Raw genomic sequence first — 15451 nt, 5'->3', positions numbered from 1 at the left:
TTTTATCCACTCTTATCTTGGACAGAACAGTATGGCTCACCTGTGTCTCTTAGTCTTCACTGCCAGGCTCTTTGGGCTTGAAGAGATGTAGTATTTTCATCATCCTATCCCTCCTGGAATGGCTTGCCATGTGTTCTCGAAGTCCTAAGACCCCGATCTTGCTCTTCAGCACCTCTTCGGCTCTCACAGGCTCTCCTGGACTCTCTGGGGCTCTCGGCATCTCTGAAAAAGTACTCAGACAGCATACAGGAGACAGAGTCAGGTTCATCAGGTTTTATTCACGCCAGACTGACACAAACAGCATCATTGTCAAGTACACGAAATCTGGCCTCTGCTGAAAACGGAGCTTCTTTTTATATCTTTCTGAGAAAGAGAGTGAACCCCACCCCTTTCTAATACATGCCCAGGCAAAGCTCTCCATTGACTTTACTCTTGCACCTGGCAATTAGTCATTTCTGCTTAAACCTTCAAATTGAGATACATGTGGCACCAGTTACTGGGTTTTCCCGGCTTAGCAAGCCTTATTTGGTCATGCACCAGTGTTCCTTGGCTAGAAACTCAGACATGGCCTCACTGTCTGTCTGATATCAGACTGCTTATCTGGTGTCTGCAGGGCACTGTGGCCTTGAAACTTTCCTGTTCCGGGCTGACTCATGCTTCCACTGTCTGCAGAGAGCTTCTTCATTTGATGCATTCAATTTACTCATTAAAGGCATTGTTCGAATTAAAGGTATTTGTCAGTTACACAAATGGTAGAGTTCTTTTGTGTCTGGGTATATTTCAACACTTAATCATTTTCCTACTCAATTTTTATAATATGCATTCTGTACCTTGCCTACCTACTAAACCATGATAAAAAGCATTGTTGACTTTATAAACATAACACCATTAAAATACTAATGCCTTTCAACCCTATGAGTTCTATTTTCACACATTTACAATACTAAATCAATCCACATGAATTTCTATGCCTAGCTTTAAGTGGGGGGCTGCCCCCTACTGCATTCAGTTGTTGGTACCTCTGTTACAGTATACTTATTTTAAAATTACAAGCACAGGTTAGGTAGGTTCCATAACACCTGAGTTAACCATGCCAGTCTTTACCTCAGTGTTTTCCCTCTTGGCCTTTCCCTCGCTGCTTAAATGGAAGGGGGTCACTCTTTTCAACCACATTTTTCCACCGTCTTCTTTAACCTCCCCACACACGGACTGCCTTCCTTTGCCCTTCCCCACCCATTTACAAAGCCTCAGCTGTCATTGACCCCCCCAACGTATGCCCCCGGCCAACCCCCTTCTCATCTTTTGTATGCAGTGAAGATGAAATGTGACTTCACGCTTGATGGCTCCTATTCCATCCAGCGCCCTGTGTCACTCCTCTAGCTTGTACCTTCTGGCTTCCCAGAGTGCCTCTCCCCGACATGTTTCCCAGCATGCCAATGTCACAATGAAGGGAATCGTGGCTTGCGCTGTATGGCAAACATCTGTGCAGCATTAGCTCAGCAGTAAAGACATGCAGTGGATAAGCTATTAGTGGAGGAACACTTTACAAACCGAGTTTACGACCAGGGAATAAGCTTTTGTTCATCGGCCCAGCTTGACAACCCAGGTAGCAGACATTTTGCAAATGTCTTCTTGTATAGCAATGAGCATTTAATTGACCAGGTTTACCCTTTATCCAGCTTAAGGAAGGGTATTAAGATACTCCTCCTACTTTCTAGGATTTTTCCTGGTGTAGAAAGACTCAAACATTTTATACTAAAAACCAATGCCCATAATATACGAGTGCTGTTAAAAACTGCTGCTGATAACCAGGCTGCGCAGCTGCCCTATATGCTTTTAACATAATAAATACAATAGCATGTGGGAAAGCTGTCCCTGTAAGGGCACCAGCCCCTAAAACAACCCATCACGCTAACCAAAGACATTTGGCCAAACTTATGTTTAGATCCTCATTTTACATTTAATTTATTTTACATTTTCTAAGATATCAGGGGACTGAAAATACAAGTATTTCATAATGGCACTTTATCTACCACGACGTATCCTGAAATCAGCACTGTTCCCTGTAATTAGGTGGTAGGGGCCTGTTACGTTTACACTTTTGCACAAACAGGTCCCCGCCGCCCAATTTTCCTCGTTTGCACAGCAGTGTGCAAAAGATGAGTGTAAAGGCAGCGTACACGCTTGTATGGCCTTTTTGCACTGTGCCATGCAAACAGAGTAAACGCTGCCTGCCATGTACGCATGACAGGCACCATTTACAATGGATTTCTATGGAGTCTGCCTGGTCTTAGTGCTTTAAAATGCAGGTGGATTGCATAAGAATCCACAGCATGTGTGCCAGGATGAAAATACATGCTGGCGCAACTATGTGGAATATTTGTATGGTGGAGTGGAGGGGGGCAGCAGAATCTTAACTTACAATCCAACCTTTCTTTCAGCCATACAAATGAATGAAAATGAGTGCCACCGTTAATTGAATGCTAAAAGGTTCATACAGGACTTTTACACATTTATTTAACAGTACGACTCATCAAAATGAGCTCCCATATGTAAACCTAGAGATAGAAATCTTTAATGTTTTAATTAAATATGTGCATCACTCAGACCTCTTGGTTTAAGGGACTAAGTTTGTTAGAACCTCTGGTCGCATCAGCCCCTCTGGTCTCTCTGTAGCCCTTGAGTGTTGTAAATAAAAATATAGTACAGACATTTGTTGTCCTGCGGAGCTAAATTTCAATGATTTAGATGGTCCTGACGCAATTGCGTCTGCCCAATATAAATATTACCTAATATGCGAGGTATGAGAGACTTTGTGCCTTTCGCCACTAATTCCAAACAGATAATTGAAGAAAAAGATGTTTTGTTTATTCACATTTCATTAAGAAAGAATTTTGATTATTGAAAAAATAAATGAATTCAATGTGCTTAATTCCAAATAATGAGTTCTCTCAATACCTCCTCTTTGGTTATTTTCATATAGTTGAGTCCTTGTTTTCTTCTCTGGTCAATTTTCTTAAATTATATAAATTAAATGTTCTATCAATTTGTCATCAGTTGATCTTCATTTACATTGATTCTCTCAATTCTCATTAATAGTTCTTCAGATATTTCTTCCCGTTGGTCCTCTGTTAATCCTTTGGTTAAACCACTTAATTTCTTGAGTAATACTCAAATGATAATCTTGATTATGTTTCACTATTGATCCTCTTTTTTTGAACCTTTGAATTAATCCTCTAATGAATCCTAGTAATCCTCATTAACCCTCCTTTGATTCCTTTTAACCCTCTACACGTTGACGTGTTTCACCACTGAGTGGCTCCTCAGGAGGATATCATCATCTTTTTGATTTTTGAAGTTTTGCCTTGATCAGTTTTGAGAGTTTTTTCAGGTTACTCTTCTGCTTGATAGCTTCGGATGGTCCAGGATACAACTGTCCAGTTAGCGTTCGGTGCACGCTTGATATGCGAGTATAGTGTTTACTCTCTTTGAAATGCTGAACAAGCACTCTGTCATCCTCATCTTCCTAAACTATACATATTTGCCTTCTAGACCTTATCCATACATTACTCTCAGTGTGTCAGCATATAGTTAGTTATATGTAAGTATGGTTTATGATCTACTCTTTGTAAAAAGTGCCACAGGGAAGAACTTGTTCTACCTGAATGCCTCTGAGTGTGGATAATAACATAACATCCCATTCATATAGCGCTTGCTGATGCAATTACCCTGTTTTAATTGCAGGGATTACTATCACCTGATTTATTGGGCTGAGTCGAACCTGCTGAGATTCGAGCCTGTGTCATATAGGCTGAACACAGACCTCTGAGATAAGAGCTTAACCTGCTGCAAAATCTTGCTGGCTAGAAAAAGAAGTGGGTGTCAGCCGGGATATCCATCTTTCCAAACTATTAAAACCTGATCGGACAAAGTTGTATACTAAAAAACCTTTTATTCTGCACTGGGCCTCATTACAAGTTTGGTGGTATCTTAGTGGTATTATCACCGATGGTAATACTGCTGAATTGGCTGATTTCATTTATTTATTGTATTTATTTTATTCGGATTTGTAAAGCGCACAACAGCCCTAGAGCATTGTGGCGCTTGTTACAGACATAGCTTAGTTACATATACATGATCATACATAAGGTTACAGGCAAAGTGATATTGTACATATTTACAGAGATGTTTCGAAGTTAGTTACATTTTACTGCGCACGGAGTGAAATCTTGAGTTTCCTACGAAATGCAGGGAGTGAGTTTTCTGCTCTGATGTCTGTGGGTAGTGCGTTCCAGGATTTGGCAGCAATATATGGGAAGCCTAAGCCACCGGCTTTGGCTCTATTGATACATGGGATGTGGAGTTGGTTAGTGTATTGTGTCCTGGTGGGACGCATGGAGGAGGATTTGGATAGTCTCAGATAGGTATGAGGGTGCAGAGAGAGTGAGGCATTTATGTGCGAGGGTGACGATTTTGAATGTGATACGCTCTTTGACCGGGAGCCAATGAGCTGATTGTCTGGCCTGGGAGCTATGCTCCCTTCGTGAGATGCTTAGGGCGGCATGGAATGCATTGTTCTGCGTGACTTGTAGCCTGTTTAAGTTTTTTGCAGATGTGCCTGCCAGAAGGGCATTGCAATAGTCTAGTTTGGCTCCAATGGTTGCTCTACCTATTGATATGCAGTTGGGTTTGGATAGGTATGGTTTTATGGCGTTTATTAGTTTGGTGGTATGCGCAGAGGAGGACGTGATAGAACTAACCTGTCTGGTCATGGATAGTGAGGAGTCTAAGTATACTCCCAGCGTCTTGACGGCTGTAGATACGGGGATAATGGAGTTGTCAATGGTAAAGTTGGCGTACAATTTATCAAGTTTGACTAGGGTGTTCTTTTGACCTAGTATCATGATTTCGGTCTTGTCCCCATTGAGGCAGAGGACATTTACCGCCATCCAAGCCTGGATGGTGGAATAGATCGTATGGAGTGCCTTGGCGTCTTAGTAGTATGATCCTGAGAGAGGTTGAAGTACTTGTGTATCGTCAGCGTAATTCGTATAAGCGATACTGAGTGAGTCAAGCTTGTCGAAGAGAGGCTTTGTGAATGTGTTGTATAATGTGGGTGCTGTGCAAGATCCCTGAGGGACTCTGCAGTGGATTGTGGTGGGTGTAGCATTTGCTATATCCGAGAAGACTTTCATGGCTCTTCCTTTGAGGAAGGAGGTGACCCAGAGAGCTGCTTCTTTGGAAAAGTTAGCTGAATGTGTAAGGTGTGATGTGAGAGTCTTGTGGTCAACCAGATTGAAGGCAGCTAAGAGATCTAAGAGAAGTACCAAGGCTGATTTGCCTTTGTCCATGATTTGTGTGATCTGATTCTTTAGATCCACCAGAGCTGTTTCAGTGCCGTGTCCTTCCGGAAACCAGATTGCCTGGTCCCTAGGATGGAGTGGGTTTCCAGAAAGTGTTGGATTTGGCTATGAGCGGCTTTGTCCAGTCATTTCAGGAGCAATGGCACAGTGGTTATCGGTCTGTAGTTATTTGGTAGTAGATGGTCAAGAGTGTTTTTTTTTAGGAGTGGGCGGCCCCACGCCTCTTTGAGGCTGGCCGGGATAATGCCTGATTTGAAGAACGCTTTAATGAAGGCCGCGAAGAGCGATGCAAAGCAGTCTCCAGAGTCCTTGATGAGCTTAGGTGGGCATATGTCCCCTTTGCAGGGAGAGGGTTTGTGGTTTTTGAGTAGGTGTATAACTTCTAATTCAGTGATGTCCCTGAAAGAGAAATCAGGTTTGGTAGAGTTGGTTGAGGCGGGAGTTAAGTTGGTTGGCTTAGTACCCGTCTGCGGTGGTAGGGCTTTGCAGTGGTCCTTAATTTTCTTTTGGAGGAGGTCAATTTTGTGTAACATGGCAGATTGGATACTAGCACACCAAGCTTCATCTTTGACTATTTCATCAGGTGTATTGGGTGGGGAGATGAGGTCATTGAAAATGGAGAACATTTCTTTTTTTGTTTTTATTTTTTAAAGAATTTTATTTCATACAGTTTAGTTAAACATTTGAAATAGCTACATCAACAACTACAAAATTACTACTTACATAAAACCTTGTGTTAACATTAATAAAATAAGAAGAGGAAAACAGAAGAATGTAACATTAGACTACATGTGTAAACTCTCAGGAAGTTCTCGGAAAGCACTCTTCTCCGTTTCCAACTTCATTTGTAACTTTTCTAGAAATCTCGTGAGAGCAAGGGTTCATTTTTTGCAGTCACTGTTATGCATTTGGGACCACCAGTCTTCACTATTGTAGGTCGTACATTCATCCATTACTTTTCCCAAGAAGAGAGTTCTCATATTTCTTAGGTATGGACAAAAGACGACCAGATGTTTTCGGTTCTCCTCATTTTGATTACAAAATCTACAGCTTGTGTTTTCAGATTGAATTGATCTTTTTAGGATCAAGATTTCCTTGGTTTCAAATAAATTCAGTCTGAATTTTAAGTACGACCTTCTCAAGTGCTTGCATGGCTAGATAACCATATAGTTGGCAATTGTGTTGACTCTTTTCGCTTCAGCCGGTGAGTTGGCCATGCATTTGTGTCTTGATCGTTTTTCCACCGTCTCGATCCAGTCAAGCTGAAGCTGTTTTTTCTTACTACATTCGGGTTGCCCCATAAGGTTTTTTCATCTGTGAACATTTCTTTAGAGCGCGACGTAGCATTGGAGATGCGTGCGTTGAAAGCGTTAGCTTTGCCTGTGGCGATGGCTGCTTTGTATTGGTGGGAGATTAAGTTGAACTCGTTTTTGGCACTGTCAGTTGGATTGGTTTGCCAATTTTTTTGTGCTACTCTTTTGCAAGAGCGCAATGACTGAAGTTCTTCAGTGAACCAGGAATTGGTGTGTAGTGATTTATTTTCTTTTTTGCATTCAAGTGGTGCTATTTCGTTAATGGCTTTAGTGATAATATCCTTGTAAATGTCTGCTAGGGTGTTAGGGTCATTTGCGAAGGGGGGTGCTAGTTCAGGGATTTTGAGGTAAGGACGCAGGTTGTCCTCGTTGAGCTTCTTGGAGCTTCTCACTTGCACTGCGGTAGCAGGGGTGAGAGTTGTGTGGCTTTTGGGGATGGGTATAGTGAATTCAATACAGTTGTGATTGGTCCATGGCAAGGTGGTGTTAGAGGTGATTGTAGAGAGGCAGTTATGGTCTGCGATCCAATCTAGGATGCGACCTTTGGAGTGTGTGGGACATAATACTTTTTGGGTGACTCCTAAGTCATTAAGTTCCTTAGTGAAGGGATCAGCAGGTTTGTCTTTCGCATCTTTGAATCCTAAGTTGAGGTCTCCTAATAGGAGGGTCTTGGTGGAGCATTTGATGTTATTACTGAGTATGTGGATGAGGTGTTCCTGAGAGTGGGAGGCCTGGGGTGTGGTACAGTACGTGAATGTTGATGGTGCTGTTGGGGGAACGTACAACAAGGGGTATTTTCACAGTTGTGTCACAGGTGTGTGTGACACAACTGTGAAAATACCCCTTGTTGTATGTTTTTATATAGTGTTGTGTACACCGTTTTGTTTAAACACACCCGGACTGAATAGCAGCCTCGGGCAGCACTCACTTGAGCTATTTGTTTCACCAATTTTTTGTACTCAAATGTGCTTTTCATTAGGGAACTCTTCCTCCACACCCTGGATGAGGGTGCACAGTTGCACTTCCCTATGTTGTATGAAATCTGTCCGTTGTCGCTTTCGTGCTTAGCGAAAGCAGTGTAAAAATTAAAAAAAACTGTTTTTGAGATTGAAATAAATATGTCCAAAAACTGTTTAACTGTCTGAGGATCTCTCATCCTGATTACTTTTGTTATTAATACATGGGTATTTTTAAAATACACAAAAAACCTCAAATAGCACATCAAGTCAATCAGGATATACATCATTTCAGTGCTTGGTGCAAGGGAATTCAGAATGAATTCTAAAGAAATAGCAAAAACAAAATAATACATGATAAAAATGCTTCTATGCACAGACCTCCTTTAATACTACACATTAAAGCAGCCACAAAAACGTCTTCCTCACCCAAATTCCTATTTCAACATTAAATCAAATTCAAGCAGAGATCTAAAGTTGTCACATGCCAAATGTGAGCAGCTCATCCAGTCTTTTTGTTTGTTTGTATTCGGGTACTTGGGCAAAAAACAAGGGTGGGTCCTGGGATTCCCACTGCCAGAAATTAGTCCTAGTTACAAGAGCCTTACCCAGATTCTTTAGCTCACTATCTTTCACAGAGGAAAAATATCCAACACACATCAGTCTTTGTCCTGTCCTGGGCCAGTCCAGCACGGAAATGCTAGGAAATTCTCCTCTGAACAAACAAGAGTACTAACAGCAACCCCAGACACATGTTTTGGTCTGGTTGGACCACATCAGTAGGGTGGAGCTGTGCTTCTTTATGAATAGTGAGCAAGGGGTCCACGACTGGATTCCACTAGTAGCATAGGGTGAGACCCAAAGTTACTTAAATTATGCAAAAAACAAAGGGGGTCCTGGGATTCCCTCTGCTGGACATTAGTCCTGGTTAGGAGAGCCTTATCCAGATTCTTTAGCTCACTATCTTTCACAGAGGAGAAATATTGAACACATATCAGTCTGTGTCGTGCCCTGAGGCAGTCCCGCACCGAAATGCTAGGCAATTCTCCTCTGAACAAGAGTACCAACAGCATGATTGGGGATATGCATCTTGAGCTGGGCTACAGGAAAGATCCAGCAACGTGTGACGAAGTGCGAAGGGGTCTGTACCAAGATGAAGGCCCTACCGATGGCTGTGAAGCAATGGCACAGGTGGGGCATATGCAGCAAAATCCTGAGCAGTGTCACCAATTCTATGGACTGTGCTGGCTCATCAGCAGAGATAACCATGACTGCCAACTGTTCTGCCATAAACTGGAAATTCACTTTCTCAATTTTGCTTCTGGAACTTTTAAACCTTTCAACGTGTCTGTTGCACCTTTTCAACTCAAGATCTTGGTTCTCTTTCCCTAGCCGCACCACTCTCACCAATCCCTCATCCCCACCATTTCCACTTGCGTCACCACACCCTGATTGTTCCTCTGCTCTCCCTGTCTGCACCACACTCTATAATATTTCCTCTAAATGAGCCCATTACAAATGCAGAATAAATAAATGCATTTAAAAATTACCTGCAAATAAAATTTAAATAGGATATTCTTTACAAGGTAAATCAAGAGCTGAAAAAACATTACCCGAAAACCCACCCTACTTCAAGAAACAGCTGTAGTATTTTGATTTTTGGTACATGTATTTGTTTTAAGATTTTAAAAAGGAAGTATAAGGCATAATGCTCCTCTACTGCTTTTCTGGCTATATTGGAGCAACCAGCGCAACCAGCTGATGTTTTATGTGTAGCCGATCAGTCGGGGCGTGCTCGGGAAGGTCTTCCGTAGTCCCATACACTGTTCTTTGTCGATGTATAAGGAATTTGTCTTCACGATAAGTTCTTGTTGAAGCCGCGATCTGTTTAGGGCAAGTAGCTGAAGAGTGGCCTGTGCCTCATTCATGCGGATCTTCAGGGTCTCAATGGAGTCATCGATGGTGTGAACTTCGTTTACAAGCCTAGAAGAAGTTAATCAAAGAATTGATCAAATAATCCAATCTATAAATAAAAATGTTACTACAAGTTGACAGTGGGTACTCATTCGAACAACTAGCACATTATGTGCTACCTAATGTAGATACTGTATTATGATGAAGCCATGCACAGTGAGTAATGAAGCAGGATACTTTATTGGGATCAAACGGAGCAAGCAACAGGCACCCAGCCCGGCTCAACTCCAACTGTTGTCTGGTTCCAGAACCTGGATAGATTCTGGAACATCATTAAACACAAACAGATGGTTAACCCAAGATACAAACACAACATACTGTCAATCCAGAAGATCTCCATTAAAATAGTTTGAATAACAGTTTTGTAGGATTAAGATGCGTATATACCTTGTAGGGTCATATTACACCACCTCTAGGAGCAGGCCAGGCACCGTAAACCCACTACAATGGTGAAATGTGCAGTACAAATATCATCTAATATAACATATACAACAGATATGAACAACACAGTGAGATGTATGATATAGTGCAGTCGACATTCTCTTTGCTGTAATGATCAAATGTTTCTTTGAGAGGAAACGGAAATTAAAACATTTAAAACAAATATCTTCAGTACACGGGTGAGTTTGTCACCAGTGATTATGTACAGCACTACACAAGCAGAGATTGAGGATACCCCTGACTTATAAAACATAAACACAATTCCAGATTTCGAAGACGCTGTGAAACTCCACCCCCTTGACCTTCACCTCCTTTTCCTTGAGGGTCCTCAGCGATGACCCTTCTTTTTATCCGTCCCAAACAATCGCCTACTATTCTGTCTCCAAAATGAATACTGTGCTATACCTCTCTATTGCATATATGATTATTTGAATACAGGTCTATCTGTCTGTGCTGTTGTCAGCAGTGCTGAAAATGTAAATTTAAAAAGAAAATACTCAGGGATACTTCGTGGGGAGAGACTAGGACAGGGCAGTTGGAACAATGAAGGGTGGGGCTAAGGATGGAGGCATAGCAGACAAGTTATAGGCTTGTAAAATGTGAAAAAAGCACATAGCTAAAATAACACAATTTTTACATGAACAAATCATACGATAACCCACCCTACCTCCATATATATATGTATATATATATTACATGGCCACGGTAGTGGCCATGTAGGTATGGTTAAGTTGCTGTTTCCATAGCAAGAGCACTTTTTGGGCGGCTTATAACGCCGCTCCCCCTGGACGAATCCTGACCAAACCTTGCAAATAAAGTATATGGGCCACTCTGAATTTTTCTGTAAAGTTTGGTGACAATTCGTCCGGGAGAGCAGGGTTATAGGGGGGGTCCCAAAACATCTTTTTTTCCCATAGACTGAATGGGGGAAAAACTTTGCGCACGGCTACAGGTGAAACCGCTGGACGGATTTTGATGAAATCTGCGGCAGGTACAGGGGCTTGGTCCAGAAAGCGTGCTTTTGTAAATTTTGTCACCATACGTGCAGTACGTTTATTTATAATTATGAAAAAGTAGGTCTGAAATAATTAGTGATATCTGTTTTCTCCGCGGTCACACTTCCCTGTTCGGTCGACGAACAAGAAACCGATTGGCTAAGGGGCTGCCGTCATGACCGCATACACGCGACATCTCTGCCCATTGGCTGCTGCGAGACGTGTTCTGCGTCAGATGGTTTGGACGTGCCCGACATCTTGGATCCGCGGAAAGCGGAGCAACAACCATCGTACACATGCTTTTTTCATTACCCTATTTTGCTGCGTCACAGAGCATTGGGAAAGGTTCATACAGTAAGAAATGGGTGATCTATGTTTGTTTGTTTGTTTGTTTGTTTGTTTGTTTATTTATTTGGTAATGCGCTCCGAGCCCGTGGGCATCTGGGCGCAGCAGTACAAGAGGACTCGAAACTCAGTTACAATGCCTGACACAGGCTAACACAGCAAAACAGTGGTCACTTACAGTGGGTGATACAATGCATATAAAATAACAGGGTTAAGCACATAATAGTAACATTTTAACAGGTTGTACCGTTTGCGCTAGGGTGAGGGTCGTAGCATGTCGTTGTTGTGCAGCCATTTGAGAGCGTAGGATCTGAATCTTGTGTAGGGTAAAGGGCATCTAAGGTCAGATGGAAGTGTGTTCCATGATTGTGCAACTCTAACTGGGAAGCTAGCACCGTCCGCTGTGGTAAGTTTGAATCTGGGGACTTCCAGTAGGAAGGTGCTGGCAGATCTCGTCAGTCGGTTAGAGGGTCTCCAGTTGATTCTTTCCTCTAGGTAGGGGGGTGCTTGATTGTTGAGGCATTTAGAAGTGAGGGAAATAGTTTTAAGTAGGATTCTGTCCTTTATTTTTAGCCAAAGGGCTTCTGTCCGGTGTTTGGAGATATGTTCTCTGCGTGGGATGTTCAGAGCTGCTCTAAGAGCGTTATTTTGTAATCTCTGGAGTTTGTCAGTGACCGACTTGTTGGCACCTGAGTATAAGGCGTTGCAATAGTCCAGTCTGGACATGACAAGGGCATTGGCCAAGGTGAGGCAGCTGGCACTGGACAGGAAGGGTCTGGCGGCACGGATGAGTTTACACGTGTAGGTAGTTGAGGAGGCAAGGGAGTTCACTTGTTTTTTGAGGGCGAGTGCTGAGTCGAGGTAAAAACCCAACGTTTTGACCTCGCGCATAACCTTGATAGTATTGTTATCAATGTTAAATGAGGTATAGTTCGGGGTGAGTTTGGATAATTTGAGGTCTGAACCGAGGAGCAGGATTTCAGTTTTATCGTCGTTCAGGCAGAGGCCATGTGTGGCCATCCATGCTTGAATGAGGATGTAAATTTTATTCACCAGAGCCAAGTCCACTTCATAGTTGCCCGAAAGGGGTATGCATTTGTTCTTCGGCCGTCATGATGTAATTTCTATGGACACCTTGTATGTACAGTAAATGTGGGGGGTAATAACGATAGCACTTCAGTCCATGTGGTCGGCAGGAAATTTGTAACACTTCAGTCCATGTAGTGGACAGGAAATGTGTAATTCTTGAAAGCACACGGTATAGGTAGGCACCATTGAAATTGACAACATGCCGTGAACGCATTATTTTTCCCAATGGCTATTATTATATACATTAGTATGCTGCCATGGGTGGCACATGCTACGGTGGTAGTGGCCAAGGGCTACAGTCTTAACATATGGGTGATCAATGCACTTGTTCTTGGGGTCGGTCGTCATGATGTAATGTGTATGGATATCTTGTACGCACAGTACACTTATACCTACTTAATGGCGTATGTTCTATGGCCTCCTTGTATGCACAGAAAAGGAGGGGTCCAATAAGGCCAGTATTTGAGCCCGTGCACTGCATGGGGGAGTTGTTACACTTGTAAGGACACGTGTGGTGTTAGGGAACATTGAAATTGCCAACATGCTGTGAATACATTACTGTTTCCAATGGCTATTATTACATTCATTAGTATGCTGCCATGGTTGGCACATGCTACGGTGGTTGTGGCCAGGGCCTAGAGTCTTGGATGCATGGCCGTCGGCCGAAGGCCGAAGGCCTTACTTCCAAGACTCTAGGCCAGAGGTCTTCAAACTGTGGGGCGCCCAGGGGGGGCGCCAGAGCCCAGCATGAAATGTGTAAAAAAAAAAGAAAAAAAAGAAAACATTTTTTTTTTTTTAGTTTGGAGGAAATGGGAAGGGCCAGCTCACATGGTCAGACTGGGCCATAAAACGGTCTTAGGCACCAATCAAAAAATGGCCAGCTGTTGAAAATGGATATTCAGTGTTTAGTCACAGACTTTTTGAATAGTAGGGGTTGTTTTTTGTTCAAATGTAAACAAAGGGTGATATTTAAAGAATATTTATTCAGCAACAATGGTCAAAACTACTAGCTGTATAGTGAAGTAACTCCTCAAACTGGCCCACATTGGCCAAAAAAGTGGCCCATTTTTACTGGCCTACACTAGCATTTTGCATTTTTGGTACGGTCATCGCCCTATAGGCCAGTTCAAGCCATAATGGGTGAGGGGGCGTCCCAGTGAAACACTGAGCAGTCCCTCAGCTGCTTTTTCCAGCTGAGGGAATGCTCCTGGGCTGGCTGAACTGTCAAAGGGAAACTCTGTTTGCCTTTGACAGTTCATTTCCCCAGCCGCACATGATCACTGAGCCATGCAACGCTGGGGTTGTTTTGCTTCGCCAGCCTTGCATAGCTCATTGGGAATGCTGGCTGGGGCACTGCATGTATGTATGTGCAAGGGGGTGCTCCTGCGCCTCCTCGCACATACGGGCAGAGCAACCTGGATCGGGGCATTTTAGCAACCACGCGAGGTATGTTTATGGCGATTTATTTTTTATTTTAATGTGTATGGATGTGTGTATGCTTGTGTTATGGGACTGTGGTGGGAGCAGGATGGGTGGCTGCACTGGAATAGTGGTCGGAGTAGGGTGGGGAGAGCCCAGGGTCTGTACTGGGAGTAGGGTGCGGTGACAGCACGCAAAAGTTCATAGCGATTTCTACATACTGTCCATCTGGCACTTTTGGGGGGCCCGGCCTACCCAAACTTTGCCCAGGGGGGGCCCAGGCCAAAAATGTTTGAAGACCACTGCTCTAGGCCCTGGCCACAACCACCACCGCATGTGGCACCCATGCATACATCCCTTGTGTTGTATTTTCATTGCAAAGTTCTGGGGAGTGCGTGCAGTGTTGGGTGCATGCACCCAAAAGGCCATTCACCCAAAAACAAAGAGGTGGTTGTGGGGAGATCCTGCACTCTTGGGTGCAGGGCCGAAGGCCATGCACCCAATAATACACTTATACCTACTTTATGACGTATGTTCTGTGGCCTCCTTGTACGCACAGAAAATGAGGGGTCCAATAAGGCCAGTATTGGCAGAGCACGGGGGAGTTGTTAGATTTGTAAGGACACGTACATTACTGTTTCCAATGGCTACTATTATATTCATTAGTACGCTGCCATGGTTGGCACATGCTACGGTGGTTGTGGCCAGGGTCTAGAGTCTTGGATGCATGGCAGTCCGCCGAAGGCCAAAGGCCTTACTTCCAAGACTGTAGGCCCTGGCCACAACCACCGCCGCATGTGGCACTCATGCATACACCCCTTGTGTTGCATTTTCATTGGCAAGTTGTGGGGAGTGCGTGCAGTGTTGGGTGCACGGCCAAAGGCCATGCATCCAAGTACAAAGAGGTGGTTGTGAGAGGGCGCTAGAGGGCCGACCAAGATAGCCGCTCACCTGTGAGCTCCCGGATACCTCCCGCATGAATCCTGTTTAATCGCGGCAATCCTGTGGTGAAACCACTAAATCCGCAATAAATACTCTATCCTAGCGCAGCACCTCATCCCTGCCGAAAATCCGGAGTGAATCGACTCGCCTTCCGCGAGATATCCGCTGCATAGTGCGGCCCGCACAACCACGAACTGCGTAGGGCCTGGAAACTCCGACCCGCCTGACCAAAATCCTTCGGAGATGGACAAGAGCCGCCCGCGAGACCTGCCGCGGCCACCACCGGTAGAAAGCGGCGCAGTGGGAATCGCTTGGAACCGGGGCGCTGCCCCGCCGGCCCTGAGGAACGGCTTCACGGCTCACAGCCAGCAATAGGACAGTGGCGGAGGGAACTCCCCGCAGGTGAGGGGCGGGAGGCGCGCGGAGGCCCACAGAAGCGCACAAAACAAGCGGGACGGCGAGACTACGCTTCGCCAACAAATTGGGGTCGCTCTGCGGCTCTCCCGCCATTTTGGCCCATAGCGACTCCCCGCACGGCTGGGTCCCGGCCCCTCGCACGGCACAAAGCGGCTAAATCTGAACCCTCACCGCAGGCCTCATCCACGCACGCCTCA

General features: G+C 44.2%; 1 protein-coding gene across 2 annotated transcripts in view; it reads right to left on the bottom strand.

Annotated features, from left to right (window-relative positions):
* Positions 1 to 7014: 7014 nt before the first annotated feature.
* TEKT5 (tektin 5) overlaps positions 7015 to 15451 on the bottom strand; it is a 1542713-nt gene continuing 1534276 nt past the window's right edge. The window contains exon 8 of one of the 2 annotated variants that reach the window (XM_069647836.1): positions 7015 to 9615. In XM_069647836.1, coding sequence (XP_069503937.1) covers positions 9399 to 9615 — 217 coding nt within the window. In that variant the 3' untranslated portion in view covers positions 7015 to 9398. The remainder of the gene's footprint in view (positions 9616 to 15451) is intronic. The other variant, XM_069647837.1, reaches the window with a different exon arrangement.

The sequence above is a fragment of the Ambystoma mexicanum genome, chromosome 2q, assembly GCF_040938575.1.
Source record: "Ambystoma mexicanum isolate Mex_15411 chromosome 2q, UKY_AmexF1_1, whole genome shotgun sequence".
NCBI lineage: Eukaryota > Metazoa > Chordata > Amphibia > Caudata > Ambystomatidae > Ambystoma > Ambystoma mexicanum.
This window is presented reverse-complemented; position numbering and strand designations above follow the sequence as displayed.